The sequence below is a fragment of the Microcaecilia unicolor genome, chromosome 3, assembly GCF_901765095.1.
Source record: "Microcaecilia unicolor chromosome 3, aMicUni1.1, whole genome shotgun sequence".
Taxonomy (NCBI): domain Eukaryota; kingdom Metazoa; phylum Chordata; class Amphibia; order Gymnophiona; family Siphonopidae; genus Microcaecilia; species Microcaecilia unicolor.
Genome location: NC_044033.1, coordinates 482,082,337 through 482,099,826, shown reverse-complemented (window position 1 = coordinate 482,099,826; position 17,490 = coordinate 482,082,337). Strand labels below are relative to the sequence as shown.

The 17,490-nt window shown below is 47.7% G+C and overlaps 1 protein-coding gene across 1 annotated transcript in view; it reads left to right on the top strand.

Moving 5' to 3' along the window:
* Positions 1 to 17,490, top strand: part of COL12A1 (collagen type XII alpha 1 chain) — a 384,763-nt gene that overhangs the window by 225,111 nt on the left and 142,162 nt on the right. Inside the window, 2 exon segments of the mRNA XM_030199047.1 lie at positions 10,626 to 10,755; positions 13,487 to 13,626. Of these exon segments, the coding sequence (XP_030054907.1) occupies positions 10,626 to 10,755; positions 13,487 to 13,626 (270 nt within the window).

The window sequence follows — 17,490 nt, the reverse complement described above, 5'->3', positions numbered from 1 at the left end:
AGGCCATGTCCGCAATCTTCCGGGGGAGGCGTGATGAATTGAGGAAAGCCAGACCTTCCTCCTGTAGTGGACCTGGGCAGTCCCTCAAGGCTAGACGTGTTGAAAAGTGTGTCTGAATAATGCGGTGTTGTAGCTGCCTCCTGTCCTCCTTCTGGATTTCCTGTACTGTGATACCCCATCTCTTCACCAATCTCAACAGAGGTGAGATGTACTGTGGCAAGTATCCCGCCTTCCCTCGCAGGGGCATTGCCTGACCTCCCCTCACCCAATCCCTCAAGTACCGCTGAAGCCAGGAGGCCATGCAGTCTGCCCAAGCCGGCCTCCCTTCCCGCAAGACCCCTCCCAGATTTTGTTGGAAAAAGAAACAACTAAAATGTACCACAGGGTTGACCATTCCCAACCCCCCCTCCCTTTTGGGCAAATAGGTCACCTCCCTCCGGATAATATTCATCCTGTTCCCCCATAGCTGTTGGAAAAACAAGCTGTATACTCTGGCATGTAACGATATAGGCAGTAAACAGACCTTGGATATGAACAGGAGAAGGGGTATCAGATAGGTCTTAATGACATGCAGTTTTTCCACAAACCGCAACTTATATGATTTCCACTGGGCCACCCTTTCCTCGACTCTCCCCAGCCCCTTCTCCCAGTTGATCGTATCATAGTCCTGTCTGCCTACCCAGAGACCCAGGATCCGTACTTCATCCCTTGCTACTGGGTACTGACTGGGAAGTTTGAAAGCTGGTCTGCCCTGTCCTACCCAAATTGCGGAGCTCTTATCCTGGTTTATCTGGGCCCCCGCAGCCTGTGTGTATTCTGCCATCCAGGTCTGAACTCGCTCGGCTTCCTCCTTGCTACTGATTACTACTGTGACATCATCTGCGTAGGCGACACATCGCCATGTGTGTGAACCCAAAGAGATGCCCTCTAGTTGACCGCTAAACCCTCCACTCAACCTTCTGAGGAAAGGATCTAAGGAAAGGACGTACAGCAAGGGGCTGAGGGGACACCCCTGCCGTACCCCTGACCTCACTGCAAAGCTCTTGCCCACCCAACCATTTATTAGAGTGCTACTCCTTGCATTGCGATACAAAGTCTGGATCCACCCTATAAACTGGTCGGGTATCCCATAGCACCGAAGCACTAGCCATAGGTACTCCTGGGACACCCTGTCAAAAGCCTTAGACTGATCAAGGGTCAGCAAATACTTTCCCTTTGTCCCACCTTGACTCCTTTCCACTATTTCACGGATGGTACAAACTGCTTCCACTGCCCCTTTCCCCTTCACCGAGCAAAACTGTGCTGAGGACAAGAGACCACCCACTGCCCCAGCCAGGCGGTTGTAAATAATCCTGGCCATTATTTTCCTATCTACATTCAGAAGACTTATGGGTCTCCAGTTCTCGATAAGTTCCAGATTTCCCTTCTTTGCGAGGAGAACCAAAATAGAACACTGCTGTGAAGGGGCCAAACGCCCGTTCTGCAAACAATTATTAAAAATTGCAGCTAACACTGGAATCAGGACCACACGGAATTTTTTGTAGAACTCTGGGGTCAGCCCATCGGGACCCGGAGTTGTACGTGCTGATAGCGTATCAATAGCATCATCTACCTCTCCTGTGGTAATGGGCCTAAGCAGTTGTTCCATCTCCCCCTCCGAAACCTTTTCCAAGCCTGGGGCACTCTGCACGTATGATAGCATGAAGTTAGAAACCAAGCTCTCTTTCCCCCACAATTGGGTGTAAAACCGAATGACCCTGGCCTCGATTGAACGTTGGTTCGTCAATCGCTGCCCTGCTTCATCTCTCATAGCATAAATGACCTTGTGTCCTACTGCTACCTTGCAATTCTGGAAAGGATCCGGGGAATACCGATGCCCATATTCCCTTTCCAGAAGCAAAGCAGCGTATCGATCATATTGCAACAGCCTCAACTGGGCCTGCAAAGCTTCTATCTCTCCCTTCTCTAGATGGTTGGAGACCGCGTGGTCCAATTGCTTACGAAGACGACAGCACTGTGCCTGTAACCCCAGACTCTGCTTCCTGGCTAGGGACCGGAAAAGGGCCTTGACTCGCCCCTTTACCATGTCCCACCAGGCTCCCTTATCATCCATCACCTCCCATAGTGTTTCTTGGTCTGCTAAAAAACCCTCAAATATTTGTCTGTTTTCCTCTACTTCTAATAACTTTGCACTCAGTTTCCAAAATCCTGGGCCTTTCTGCGCCCCTTCGCATATTGTTAAGACTGTGGAAACTAAGGCATGATCTGAATATTCCGTCCATCTATTCGGCTGCCCCTGAAACTTAGCCAACCCGCCTACAAAGAGCCAGTCAATACGGCTCTCCGTGTCTCCCCTTCTAAAAGTGAACCCCTTCCCTCCCGCCACCTCCAGTCTTGCCTGTTTTACAATTGCTGCCAGCTGGAGGCTGTCATAACCCACCTGACGCCTGGACCCCTTTCTATCTGCTTGCTGTAAGACCATATTAAAGTCTCCTCCAAATACCACCAATTTCCTTGTATATAAATACGGTTTCACCCGGAGCAACAGCTGCTTGCGTTCCCAACTAATCTGGGGCCCATAAAAGTTAATGATTCGCACTGCTACCCCTCTAATGAAAACGTCTAAGACAACACACCTCCCTATCTCCACCTCTATTTCCCTCGTAATCTCCACTTCTCGGGTGGCAAAAAGAATAGCCACCCCTGCGCATCTTTCTTTGGCCAGAGACCAGAATGAGGGCCCCCCTTTCCAATCTCTCTTGGCCCGGTGCAGGAGCTGCAAAGAATCCAAATGAGTCTCCTGCAACAGGATGCAGTCTACCTTGCACTGGGTCAAATCGCTAAAGGCGACAAATCTAGTTCTCTCTGCCTTTATGCTGGCTACATTCAGAGTTGCAAAGATTAAGGACAAGGCAGCCATGGTTTATTTCTTAAATTTCTTACCCCTCCTCATCTCCTCACCGCAATCCCTCTTCACAGATATTCCTGCCCCCATCATTTCTTCAGGATCCTCTATAATTTCTTCTAATTCCAAATCCTCCCACTCTGAGTCATCTTCCCCGGCTTTCTTTCTACCCTTTTTTTTCTTGGTTTCCTCTGGACCAGCCCTTTCCCCTTTCATCCCTTCCTTACCCTCCTCTATTTCCTGCATGAGGCCCTTCGTTAAACTAGTAGGATGTGATGTTAGACTTGGGGGTAACACTGCTGGCTCCTCTCTGTTAAGTCTTTCAGATGATTCATTCCTTGCTCCCCTCCCCTCCCTCCTCTTCTCCTCCAAAACCTCCCTTTGGGGTGGATTCATCTCAAGATCACCCTCTCCTTCACCTGAAACCTGAAACACTGCATATCGATTACTCTGGCTCTTCTCCAGAATATCTGTTCTCCCCGCTCGGGCTAGCCTCCTCCCCTCCTTCCTCCGACCCCCCTTCCCTCCATGTTTCCCTACCAGGGTCCATGCTTCCCCTTCTTCTCCCCCCTTCTCCCCACCTCCTTCTTCCATCCTTTCACAAATACCCCTTCTTTGAATGTGATCCAAACCTGATGCCCTTTTCTCCCCCTTTCCCTTTCCCTTAGTGCCTGCCTCTGTATGAATAGTGGTATTTGATTTATCCATTAATCCCTTTAATGCTTCCCGCTTCTGTCCTTGTATCCTTGTAGTTTCTGCTTGTGCCCCTTCCTCCCCCCTCCTCTCTTCCTCTACCTGATTGTGCGATGCTTGTGGGCACTTGCTAAAAGGGTGCCCCAAGCCTCCACACAGGTTACAGCGTATGGTAGTGCAGTCGCTGGTGTCATGATCTGCACTACCACATCGCGAGCACTTTAACACTGTACATGACATGCTTAAGTGACGGAAAGATCCGCACCTGTAGCACTGTCTGGGTTGTCCTGCATAAAAGCATTGAATTCGATCCCTTCCAATGTATGCGGCTGAAGGTATATGTTGGGTGACATAGCCTGCCTGTTTTAATTTTACAAGGGCACTCCACCCCCCCGCCCACACACGACTCTGGTCTGGTATTTTGCTTAATGGGGTCCTAATTTCGGCATACCGTCCCAACCAGTATGACAGGTCTGCAGCCATAAGAGATTCATTACGTACCAAAATGGTAATCTGGACTGCGTCCTGTCTACTGATGGGGACAGCCTTAAAATCCACCCATCTACCCTGATGCTGCACCTCTGTGTACTTTTCCCAAAACAGGTCCAAACCTCGCCCTGTTAAGAAACTAATATCATATTCAGGGATTCCCACAGGGTGTATGCATGCATACAAATCTTCAGGGATAAAGCCAAGGGAGAATACCATTCTTAAAACAACCTCTCTAGGTGGTGCTACCCCTGTGCCCACCCAACGCAGCTGGACAACATTTCGACGTTTTGGGGTAACACCGCTCCCGGGACCCCGCAACGGACCAGAAAATGGATTTCCCCTTGTCTCCATGTCTAACTCCTGCCTCCCCTCCTCCTTCCCTGTCTCTGCCCCTCCTCCCCGTACTACTGCTGCAAAGGATAAAGGGGCTGATACCAGTATGCTCCCCCCTTCCCCACTCCCTTCCTGCCTTCCTCCCCTCCCCCTCTCTTCCCCTCCCTCCTCTCCCATGTCCACTAACCCCACTATGTTCAGTTCACTTGTGCTGTTTCTGTCTCTTCCCCCTCTGCAATATTCTACTTCCAGTCCTTTGCCAGTTGCTGCTGTTCCCAACCAGCACTCGTTCCCTTGCTCTGCAACTGTCCCACTCAGACCAGGTCTGGGATCTGTCTCCTCTTGTAGCTGACACTCTCCTCCATGCACTTTCTCTGTTTCTGACACTGTCATACTCAGTCTGAGTCTTGGCTCCGCCTCCTGGTGCAGCTGACACTCTCCTTCATGTACTCTCTCTGTATCTGGCACTGTCTTACTCAGTCTGGGTCTTGGCTCTGCCTCCTGGTGCAGCTGACACTCTCCTCCATGCTCTGTCTTACTGGGTCTGGGACTTGGCTCCGCCCCCTGGTGCAACTGACACTCTCCTTCATGTACTCTCTCTGTATCTGGCAATGTCTTACTCAGTCTGGGTCTTGGCTCCACCTCCTGGTGCAGCTGACACTCTCCTCCATGCCCTGTCTCACTCGATCTGGGTCTTGGCTCCGCCTCCTGGTGCAGCTGACACTCTCCACAATTCTCTCTCTCCTTTCTGGGACTCCTGCTTTGATGGGCATGAGTTTCTGAGAAGCTCCCTTCTGCTCTTTCTTCTTGTTTCTGAGTGGCAGAATCTATTGGGAGCCCCTGCCTGTCACTGAGCTTCCCCCATGATGTCATCAGCACTTCTGATTGAGATTGGATGGCAGCTCTTGGACAGCCCTGCTCAGAGGTCTGCCCTATCAATTCTGTCCATGAGTGACTGTGGTGTTCCCACGATGTTCCCGCCCTCTGTCCACCATATTTGCTCTCAGCTTCTTCCATCTCTTGTAGTACTCCACTACTCCATTCCTGTACTTTCCCATCCTCTTTAGTCTCTGTCTCCATCTGCAAAACCCCTTGTTTTTGCTCTACTTTCCCTCCCGTTGTTCCTGGTAACTTCTGTACTTGCTCAGTGTGTAGTGATTCTTCTCCTACCTCAGCATTCAAACTGTTCTGATTCTCCTCAGCATTCAAACTGTTCTGATTCTCCAGGCTGTCTTTCTTCTCTGTCTCTCCCAGCAAACCTGAGCTCTTCTCTGTGGGTTCGGCTATGCCCTGCCAGCTCTCTAAGTATAAGGGACGTTTTTGAATTTTTTTCAGTTTCATAGCTCTTTTGTGTTCCAAACTTACCAGGCTCTCTTGCTGCATGCAGTGCTGGAGCCCCTCCTTATCCACAGTACCTGCCACAACTGGACTAGGAGCCTCTGTTCTACAAGGCTGGTAAGTGGATGGAGCACCTAGCTCTTGGGAATCCTGTAGGAAATAAAATACTGGTGATAACTGGGAATTATTTGTGTCAGTCTTGTCTTTCCCTCCTTCTGGCTGCTGCTGTTTCTCTTCCCCTGCTGTCCCTTCCAGCATAGCCTCTGGGGTGTCTGGAACCACGGAGTCCTGTGTGTCTCTGGGTTCTGCTTCCTGCTGGATCTGGGACTGCGTCTGGGTCTGCTGCATGCGTTCCCTGTTCAGGAAAACCTCACGAAGGGGATTATCTCTGCAGTTCTTTAGTTTTTGCAGCTGCCTTTGTTTTGCTGTAAGCCGCTTCTGGAGTGCTTCAACTCCCTTAACATACTTGTCTCGTGGGCCAGTGGAAGCCAGGTTACACATAGTTTTTGCTAGCTTCAGCCGCTTCCTCAGTACCTCTATTTCACCTTCTACTCGATTCATTTTCTTCACTGATCTAATTACCTCTTCAGGAGTCATATGCTGGGCCTCTTTCTTCTGCCAGGCCCTAGGCCTGGATTCCTTCTCCTCCTCTTCTTCCTCACTAACGTCCTCTTCAGACTCTCCGCTATTCTCTTCCACCACCTCTCCTCTGATACTGGATGCAGAGAACCCTGCTCTGGAACCCGGGCCCTGCCTTCTTGCCCCCTGTTCTTCACCCAGCTTAGGAATGTTATGGCCAGGACTTACAGTCAGGGTGAGCTGGCTCCTCAGCAAGCGCTGCTGGGCTCTGGTCCTTCCTCCGTCCACAGGCCTGGGCTCTCCTGGTTCTCCTGGTTGCATGCTTGGGGCTTGGGTGGAGGAAGCCTCCCCTTCATAGTGTTTCTCAGCTCCAAGTGTGCTAGGCCTTTCAGCCTGGGGCCCTCCTGCAGGGGGGCCCCCTCCCCTCTGCATTGTTCAGCAGCCACAGGGTACAGCAGCTCTCCTTTCAGCACCTCTTCACCACAGGTCTGTACTCTGTGTGTGTGTGTGTGTGTGTGTATGAGTGTGTGAGGGTGCGGTGTGTGTGCAGGTTGTTGATGTGTGTCTTTTTTTGTTTTGTTTTGTTTTTTGCTTGGGGGTTGGGGGATGTGCTGTGCTGTGTTGGCAAAGTGGGTTGGATTGGTGTGTGTGGCTTTGAGGGTGTGTTTCTGTTGTATTGTGTGTGTGTGGTTTTGTCTGTCAAGGAGGTTTGTGGAGGGGGGTCTTTTTGTTGGTGAAATGTAAATGTGGTTGTAGGGGGGTCAGCCTTTGTTGAGTGTTGTTTTTTTTTCCATGTTTTTTTTTTGTGTTGTGCTGAGGCAGCAGTGTTGTTTTAGATGGGCAGAAGGTAGAGGAGCACGTTCTTTGTCTGTCGGTATTTTTTGGCCATTTCAGGGCTGCTGTAGGGGAATGCTGGAAGAGAAATGTGCTGTTGGAAGCAGCGCCGTCTTTTTCCATTGGGCTGGGGTTCTGGGCATCCTGGAGGTGGGTGACGGCTTGCCTGAGGACGGGGATGGTTGTTTTAAGTTGGCGGAAGGGAGAAGAGCACAGTCTCGGGCCATCGGGGGGTGATCCGGTATGTTTGGTCCATTTCAGGCCGGCTGCAGGGGAATGCTGGAACATTTATGCGCTGCAGGAATCAGCGCCATCTTTTTCCGGGTGCTCGGGGAATCCCCGAGGTGGGAGACAGCTTGCCTGAGGCTGGGGATGGTTGGGCACGTCCTTGGCCGCTTCGGCAAAAGGGGAAGAGGAAGGGGGTGGGGAGTTACCTGCAGCCGCCTGAGAAACCATGTATTCTTTGTTTGTTTTGTATTATTAGTTTGCATCTCTGTTGAAGAAAGAGTGGATGCCTTTCGAATGATGGAGGTGGTGCGTCGGTGTGCGGTTGTTTCGTTAGTTTGGCAGCCAGTCTCCAGCGATTCCTAGGCAGGGAAGGAGTACTCCTCCCCCTTCCTTGGTCACTGTTTGCTGCTGGCTGGGTCGCGGGTAATCCTTCCAGCTGGGCCGCAGCTTGTCCTGTTCTCCCACGTCCCAGATGGTGACGGGCACGTTGTTTTCCGGCTCCTCTGACTCCATGTCAAGCGATCCCAAATATAGTCTGTGCTATAGGCCCTCTGGCACTCTTCAGTACTGGCATTAGGCATTTAAAAATTTCTCCCCCCCTCCCCCGGTCTATTTTTGCACATACCCACAGCAGGAATATTCTTGTCTCGTTCCAGCAGTGGTTCTGTGCTCTCCGTGCTGCACAGATAATGAGCCATTCTGCTGGGGAATGCTCCTCCCTTATTGTCACGTAGTTTCCTCTGATTGGTCCATCTTACGTTGCCTAGTGTTGCCTGGGAACGGTGTTGTGATGGTCCTTTGTGTTTCAGAATGTTGAGGGTGTTTTTTCTGATTGGTCCGTCATGCGAGGGCGGGGCAGAGAGACATGGTCAGTGTTGTGGCTTCACCACCATGAATCCATGAACCCTTCAGTGAGTGACTGAGTGACTTCAGAACGTTGTCTTCAGAACGTTGAGGGTGAGTTTTATTATAGTAGATGTGGCAGTAAGCCTTCTTATTGGCAGTCTTTGTTAGGAATACATGAAGGACAATTCTATTACAGGGTGCCTACAATTAGGCATCCAGAGGGCACCTGGTAGGAGCCTCTTCTATAAAGGAACATAGGTGCCTACATTTCTTTATGGAATACTAACCTAACCAGATATAGATGTGCCTAGGAGTTAGGTGTGAGTGCTTAAACCAGCCATAGAGCCGGTGTAAATCATCATTGTCATCATCATCAACAGCCATGGGCTCAGTACCCTAGGTGTCCGATGTCTTCTTTAATGTCTCTTTACATTGATTTCTGTCTAATGCAGCATGACTTAATTCTTGAAGGGTTGGTCTGTGCCATTCGACAATGTCATCTACCAATTCTCTGTGAGGTCATCCACGTCTACTGGGGTCATCCATCATCCCAAATACCAATGTTTTATTCTTCCCATTGATGTTCATTCTGCAGATGTGTCCAAAATTTCTCAGCTTCCTCTGAATTCTTTTCTGCATTAAAATCTTTATTGATTGTATCTTCTTGTACAGTTCTTTATTTCTTACCTTCTGTGACCATCCTATTCACAGAACCTTTCTGTAACTTTTTCTCTCAAAAGCCAGCACTCGTCTTTCAGACTCCATTGTGATTATCCATGCTTCAAAGCCATATAACATGCAACAGAATAATCATAGTTTCAGCACGCTGACTGGTTTGTAGGCTTACTGCCTTGCTTTTCCAAATTTTGTCTATTGCCTTCAGCATTGCTAGTCTTTTAGCTATTCTAACTGCTTTTTCTTTTTTACAAATCAGGTCATATGTCATGCTATATCCAAAATGTGAATTTATCTGCATCCTCCAACTGAGTTCCATCCATGAAAAAGCTCTTAGTAGTTGCCTTTTCATCAAATACCATTATTTTTGCTTTATCAAATTCCATAGTCCCATATCGCTTCCCATTTTCATTTAGCATTTGCATCATGTGCTGCAGTCATTGCTCATCTTTTGCAATGAGTTCAATGTCATCAGCAAAGTACAGACTAATTATCCTGGTATCAAGAACTGATATTCCTTTGTTATTTTTCTTGATCTTTTCCATTGCTCTCTCCAAGTGTATGATGAAAACTCTTTAAGATATCGAATTGTCCTGTCGTGTTCCCCTGCTTATATCAAACCAAGGTTCAATTTTGTCACATATTCTGACAGCTGCTTGTGTTCTAATGTTAATATTACTTAGCTGGCCAATCAGTTTGCTGTCCACACCATAAGATTCCAAGACAGCCCAAGTTGTACTCTGATCGATACTGTCAAAAGCTTTCTGGAAGTCTTCAAACCAATTATAGATCTTACTATTCTTTCGTTGTCTTTTTTGCATGTAATCTTAGAGCCAATATCTGTTCTACAGTACTTCTATCTTTTTGAAATCCTGCTTGCTCATCAAAACGGTGCCACTAGAGGTAGTCTCTTGTGACTATTGTAGGGGGTCATGTTTCCCTATAAGGGAAACATAACCCCTAACAGTAGTTATGCTGTTTTGATAGTGGTGCTGGACTTTGCAGGAGCAACTGGGCATTGCTCCAGCCTGAAGACCTCCTGGACCACCAATAATCTAAATGGTAGGCCCTTTTGGGGGCTCTAGAGACCTTGGGGGGGGGGGGGCTTGAGTCAGAGAGCCAGGTGATTTAACTGATCAGAAGCAATTTCTGTCTGGTTAAATCTCTTTGAATATTGACCCCTATGAACTCTAAGGCATGCCATGTCACAGAGAGAGAGAGAGAGAGAGAGTGAGAGAGAGAGACAGACAGACAGACAGACAGACAGACAGAATGAACATTGCAGGTAGTAAATATTTATTTATTTATTTTATTTATTGCATTTGTATCCCACATTTTCCCACCTTTTTACGGGCTCAGTGTGGCTTACAATACATTGTGAATGATGGCAAAACAATTTGTTACAATTCGATTATGGGTTACATTGTGAAGGGTTATGGGAAGACAAAGTCAAAATATCATTAGGGGAATAGAGCATTGGAAAGTAACAATGAGAAAAAGATAGGGCGATATGACAATGGCGAGAGAACATTCGGGTATAACAATTTATCTGTGGGTAGAGTTTTAAGTGTGGTGAAAATACGGGGAAAGAGAATTCAGAGGAGAGTGTATTGATGCAGTGTATCAATAGTTTTAAAACAATTTTCCTTTCACCTTAATTGTGTAAGAAAGAAAACATTGTACTGTACTTATTTGTTTGCAGACTACAGTAGGAGGAAGAACGAACAGTGTGGTGCTACCAAAGTTACAACCTGATACACCGTATACCATAGCTGTTGCATCTATTTACGCAGATGGCGAAGGAGGATGGATTACAGGCAGTGGAAAGACCAGTATGCCAAGTTGTTTCTTTTCTCTTTTATGGCTGTTACTCATTCACCTACATCTGTCTAACAGTGCTCTGTGTTGTCAGGCCTAATTCACATTGACATACTATTAAGCCTGACATTTCAGTGCTGTACGCTTCGTTATGGGAAACAAAAAAAGGCAGCTCTTCCCAACAAAATCTTGATTAAAATCTCACGTATTTTCATTGGTGAACCCAACTGCATAATTCCACTGTTATCCTTCATCAGGATCATTTTTGCCACATCTTACAAAATTTTGTAAATTCCCTATTGTAATGCACCCGTGGGTAGGGTACCACAGAAATATGATCAATTGTCAGTGAATTAAACACTAGAAAATGTAGTCAGCTGACAGCTGTCAGTGTTTTTGCTGCTGGCTAAGTTAGACCCATATTCAATGCTATACTTGCATAACTATCTGGGCAAAGTTAGAAATGCCTTTTCTACAGTCCAACTCGCCCAATTAGGTACATGGTCACTGGCTCTGAATATCGCTGATGCCTGCATAACTTATGGGACTGCCCTAACTCAGCCCCAGAGCATCCTGGCACTGCCCGAACAGTGCCATGGTAGTTACTGCTGATACTTAGCAGCACTGCCTGGTTAATGTCACTGAGCCTCGGCAGGGGGCTAACCAAGGATGATTTAAACAAACAGGAGCCTTTCCTACTTACTTAGCCACACTGTATATCAGTGGTGTAGCTACATGGGGCCAGGGGGGCCTGGACCCCCTGCTGATGACCCCCTCAACCCCCCCCCCCACCGCCAACCCGCCGTCGCCATCGCCTGCCTTTGCTGGTGGGGGACCCCAACCCCCACCAGCCGAGGTCCTCCTCTTCTCACAAAAGGCTTCCTTCTGTTTCTGACGTCCTGCACGTGCAGGACATCAGAAACAGAAGGAAGCCTTTTGCGAGAAGAAGAGGACCTCAGCTGGCGGGGGTTGGGGTCCCCTGCCAGCAAAGGTAGGCGATGATGGGTTGGCAGCGGGAGGGGGGTCGAGGGGGTCGTTGGCGGGGGGGGGGGGGGGGGGGGGGGGGGGGGGGGGGTGGCGGCACCGGGGGGGGGGGGCTAAAATGTGCCCCTTCACCTCGGGCTCTGGACCCCCCTCTCGCCGAAGTCTGGCTACGCCCCTGCTGTATATTGATGCTCTCATTTACAAAATATATTTCAAAGCTCTTTTGTTTTGTTTTGGAAGGACACATGTAGTTCAGATTTTTGGAAAACATGCTTTGGCTATGCTGGTGCTCATGCAGACTTATTGCTGGCAGCACATCCCTCAGGCAGTACAGTGTCATAGGCAGGTCAATCTCATGCAGGTGATTAAATTACTACTATTTAGCATTTCTATAGTGCTACAAGGCGTACGCAGCGCTGCACAAACATAGAAGAAAGACAGTCCCTGCTCAAAGAGCTTACAAGCCTCCCCTGTAGTGAAGTTTTGTCTCCAGGATCATAAAGCTGCATTTCTCAAAAACAGTACTGCCACCATGTGATTTTATTTATTTATTGGGATTTATTAACCGTCTTTACGAAGAGATTCACCCAAGGCGGTGTACAGTTTAACATTTTGTTAACAGCATAACAATAGTAAAATGACCAAATATAAACATAAATACAATAAATGTATATGTGTTCTGAAATGACATAAGTCATGACAGAAAATTGTAAGCCACATTGAGCATGCAAATAGGTGGGAAAATGTGGGATACAAATGTAACAAATAAATAACTAAATAAATGAGGTACTAAGTCTAAAGCAGGAGAAGGTATTCTCTGCAGCCTATCTGTGAGATGGAAAATGCTCTCTGAAGCTGCTGCTAGAAGTTGTTAGTTTTCTCTCCCTGAAAGAGATCCAAGCCACACCTACGAAGTTCAAACTGTCGGTGGGGAGGGGGAGGGGAGGAAATGGCAGTGCTTGATGAAAAGAGAGCTCAGTTTGATAGGAGATATACTATAGGCAATGTTGCCAGGTGGGCGGTTTTACCGCCCAATTGGGCGGTTTTCCGCGACCCGCCGCGGGACATTTTTGCCCGCGGCGGGTTGCGGTTTTTTGGGCTGGTTTTTGGTCTTTTGGGCTGTTTTTTGGGCGTTTTTTTCGGCCACGGGGGGCGGGGTTAGTGATGTTTTGGGCGGGGTTAGTGACGTTTTGGGCGGGGCTGATGACGGGGGAGGCGGGGCCGATGACAGAGGAGGCGGGGTCGATGACGGCGGGGGCGGGGTTGATGACGGCGGGGGCGGGGGTGATGACGCGGGGTGGGGGTGTCAGGGGTGGGGTTTGAGTTTGGGCGGGTTTTGGGCTGGATTTAGGCTGGTTTGGGTGGGAAAAAAATTTTCCACCTGGCAACCCTGACTATAGGATGTCATTCTGAGGCCAGGCTAAGTCTAAAGCAGGAGAAGGTATTCTCTGCAGCCTATCTGTGAGATGGAAAATGCATTAGAACATTTCAATAACTTAGCTATGATACTAATGCTTTTCTACAATACAGCTTATCATATAGCTGAGGGGCCAAGTGCAGATATATAGGTGGGGACAAGTCAGTTGGGATAAATAGATGGGTGGCTAAACTCAAGCCAAGTTCTTTGTACAGTTAAACAAGGTATAAAGAACTGATCTAAGTTACAGTGTGTGTAGCAAGCTAGTGATTGCAAAGAACATTAAGAAAGCACAACGAAGGGTGTGATTTTCATCTCCTAACTACAGTTACGGTGTATTGCAGAGCCACTCAGCACAGTAAGGAACCTCCGAGTGTCCGAACCAACTACCAGCACATTGAATGCTCGCTGGGATCATGCAGAAGGAAATGTTCGTCAGTACAAAATCTTTTATGTGCCCACTGATGGCGGGAGAGAAGAAATGGTAATTATACTTTTGTCTTATTAAAGTATCACGAAGGCTGCATTATTTAATTCTGATAATGTTTTGACAGAATACAATATTGCTTGATAGAGCATAATCAAAGAGGCAGGACATTGGCATACTGTGAAAATGGGAGAGAAGCTAATGGTCTACATGGTGCACTGCAAACCCAGGGAGTAAACTTCTAATAAAAATGTATTTCAAAGCAGAGGCGTAGCCAGACACCCAATTTTGGGTGGGCCTGAACCCAAGATGGGTGGGCAGAAGAACCCCACTCCATCCCACAGGTGATTTGGTCTCTCCTCTCACCTGCATGCCATATGGTCTCTCAAACATCCCCCCTCTCCTGCATACCTTTCAAATAGCAGATTTTCACCGGCAGCAAGCAGCAACTAATACACACTGCTCATGTTGGCCCCACAGCACTGATGCAGCTTCCTGTTTCCGCATAGGCGGGAATATGTCAGAGGGAAGGATGTGGGACTGGTGTGAGCAGTATGTATCAGTCGCTACTTGCTGCAGGTGAAGATCTGCTATTTACAAGGTATGCAGGAGGGACAGTTGTTGGGAGTTTTCGGCTGGTGAGGCTTGGGAATCCCTGCCAGCCACATCATAGGTATGCTGCTACTGGGTGGTGCTGAGGCTAAAGTGGGTGGGCCTGGGCCCACCCAAGCCCACCCTTGGCTACGCCACTGTAATTCAAAGACTTAAAACCTGACATGGTCATGTTTCACTAATTGGGCTGTATCAAGGGTAAAACCCAAATTAAAATAAAAATCTAAGATATAATACAAATATAAACTAATTTCGTAAAATCTGTAGCAGCATTCTTTCCATGAAGCTCCGACCTCCATTCAGGGTTTGAGAACTAAGTCCAGACATTCCACCGGTCTTTTCCTCCTGATCCATCTTGCTGCCTCTTTGCAAACAGTCTGGGTTTTTTATTCATTCACTAGCAGTCGGTTAATGAATTCCAGGTGCTCAATTACCTCCACCTGGGTTCTGCTCAGGGGTGTGCTGGTAAATTTTTAACAACAGGCTCTTTCTCCGGACGTAGCCAGCTCTGCAGTTGGAAGGGCCAGGGTCGGCCGGGGGGTGGGGGAGCAACACTTGCCTCTCTCTCCTCCCTCCCTTCATGCGGGCACGCTAGGCATACCTTTGCTGGCAGCCAATAAATGGACTGCCACCACTCCCAATGTCTTGCTCTGAGTAGCATGCTGGAACTTCTCTCACATGCTCGCAAAGTCCCAGCCTGCTGCCCAGAGCTGGAAACAAGGAGCTGGGAGCAGCAGTAGTCTATTTACTTGGCTGGCAGGGCTCAGCATCCCCACCAGCAAAGTAAAAGATAATTCAGCAGGGGGCCCAAGCCCACATTTTGGGAGCCAGTTGTTAAAGTAGCCATGGAGGGCCCTACTTTAACAACCGGCTCCCAAAATTCTTAAAAACTTAACAACCGGCTCTTGCGAGTCTGTGAGAGCCTGCTCCAGCACACCACTGGTTCTGCTTTCTCCACCACAACTCTCAGGACTCGATGCTCAGAATCTAATGCTCATGTTAGAGCAGATTAGTGCTGGACTAGTGTTGGCGTTAATCTGCGCAGAATGCTCAGAGTGCTTTAGCACAGAAAACAACATACGTGGCAAAGATGGCCACAATTTGTATTTAGATGTAGTTAAACAGATGTTAATGAGGTCATTTGCTATTATCTCCCAATGCTCAGAGAACAGTGCACAAACAAACACTAGAAACCTACCACTAGCTCAGAGCTGGCATTGGGACGTTTGAAGAGAGGATTTATTATGATTTTCTGTTTAAAATCTGACAGTTTTGATTTGTTTCAGAAGTGGAAGGAAACACGTGCAAACCTCTAATTGCTGGTACTGAGAAAAAAATGTGTGAGAGTCCGATCAAAACTGAAAGTGAAAGCACACATTTGCTGTTAAATAATTTGAATGCTTTAGCTTTGAGCATTGGAGGACTATGATTCTGCACTGTTCCTGTGCTATGGGATGGGGTGGGGGGCTTTGTTTGCTTTAGCGCTGGAGCTTTGAGCATCGGAGTTTCAGACTCTCTGGCCCACCCGTAGCTACGCCCCTGCACTACTGTTTCCTGATGTATCTCAGTGGATTCAAGCCAGGAGCAGGGGCGTAGCCAGACACCCAATTTTGGGTGAGCCTGGGCCCAGGATGGGTGGCCAGAATAACTTTGCCCTGTCAAATCAAGATAAGGTATACACAAAAAGTAGCACATATGAGTTTATCTTGTTGGGCAGACTGGATGGACCATGCAGGTCTTTTTCTGCCGTCATCTACTATGTTACTCACAAGTGATTTGGTCTCTCCCTCTCTCGCCTGCCTGCCATTTGGTCTCTCAAACATCCTCCTTCCCTCGCATACAGCAACTAATACATACTGCTCATGTTGGCCCCACAGCCTTCTCTCTGATGCAACTTCCTGTTTCCGCATAGGTGGAAATACATCAGAGGAGAGGCTGTGGGGCCGGTGGGTTACCATATGGCTCCAGAAAAAGGAGGACGGATTGAGCCAGCCGGGTTTTACTTGCATTGCTTTCAATGGAAAGCAATTGCTTTCAATGGAAGTAAAACCCGGCTGGCTCAATCCGTCCTCCTTTTTCTGGAGCCATATAGTAACCCTCTGCCATCAATGTGAGCTAACTTCCTGCGAGTTCAAGCTCTCAAGGACTACATCTCCCAGAATTACCATGAGCTCACTTCCTTTCACAGCTCTCATATGCTTCTTATAGTGTCACACAGTTTTATAAACAGTGATTTCAAAAGTGCTGACCACCACTGCCAGAAAATGAGCTGGATAGTCAATGCTGGGCCTAATTTGGGAATATCCGGGTATTCGGGGACCATAAGTGCCTGGATAAGTTAGGACAGAAAATCGCTACCAAATAGTTAACACCTGGCTCTGCCCTGATTATGCCCCCCAAATGCTCTGGAACTAACTGGATAGTGCTGAGGTGGTCTCACTGGATTTTCAGCAGCACTATTCAGTTGTGTGCTTCTGAAAGTCTGGGGATCACCTGGTCAGTAGAAGCCTCTCGTACTTGGTTATCAGCCCCTATGTGTCTGAATCTATATACTTGCAATTGTATATATCTGCTGAATTTCCCTGGAGACTTCTTACTCGTCCAGGCCAGCTTGATCCGAGTCACTTACCATTCCGGCCGCCTCTCCACACTCTAGCCTCACCTAGAACCATCATCCTTCCTAGTGTAATACAAACTGCCTACTCCATTCCAGCTTTCTTGGTTCCTCTGGCCTGTATCTGTCAACCTTGCCCCAGACTCATAGTTTACCACCACCCCTCCCCCTGGGACATGTGACTGTAACAGCGATATAGCTGAGTGCATCATTTTTGCAAGTGAGTAGTGGGGCAAGAAGGCTTGCAGGGAGAACACTTCTCCTTGCAAGTTTTTTCTCAGTTATATACTGTTTCCTTCTCTGAAATGAATTGTTGTACTATACCTTGCTTCCTCTTGTTGCATGTCCTGTCTTGAATGTTTAAATTATAATCTTGTCAACATCTGTTTAAACTTTGGTTTTTGTAAACTGCTTTAATATTAGATTGCAGTATACCAAATTTGGTCAATAAAACAAATAACTAACTAAGGGCGTCTTTTACTAAGGCATGCTCATATTTTTAGTGTGTGTTAAAATTGTGGGTGCACTAAATGTTAGAGACACCCATAGCATAGGTGTCTCTAATGTTTAGTTCGCCCACAATTTTAGTGCATGCCAAAAACGTGAGCGTGCCTTAGTAAAAGACCCTCTAGCTAACTAACTAACTAACTAACTAACTAACTAACATAAGAAGATAAGAATAGTCATACTGGGTC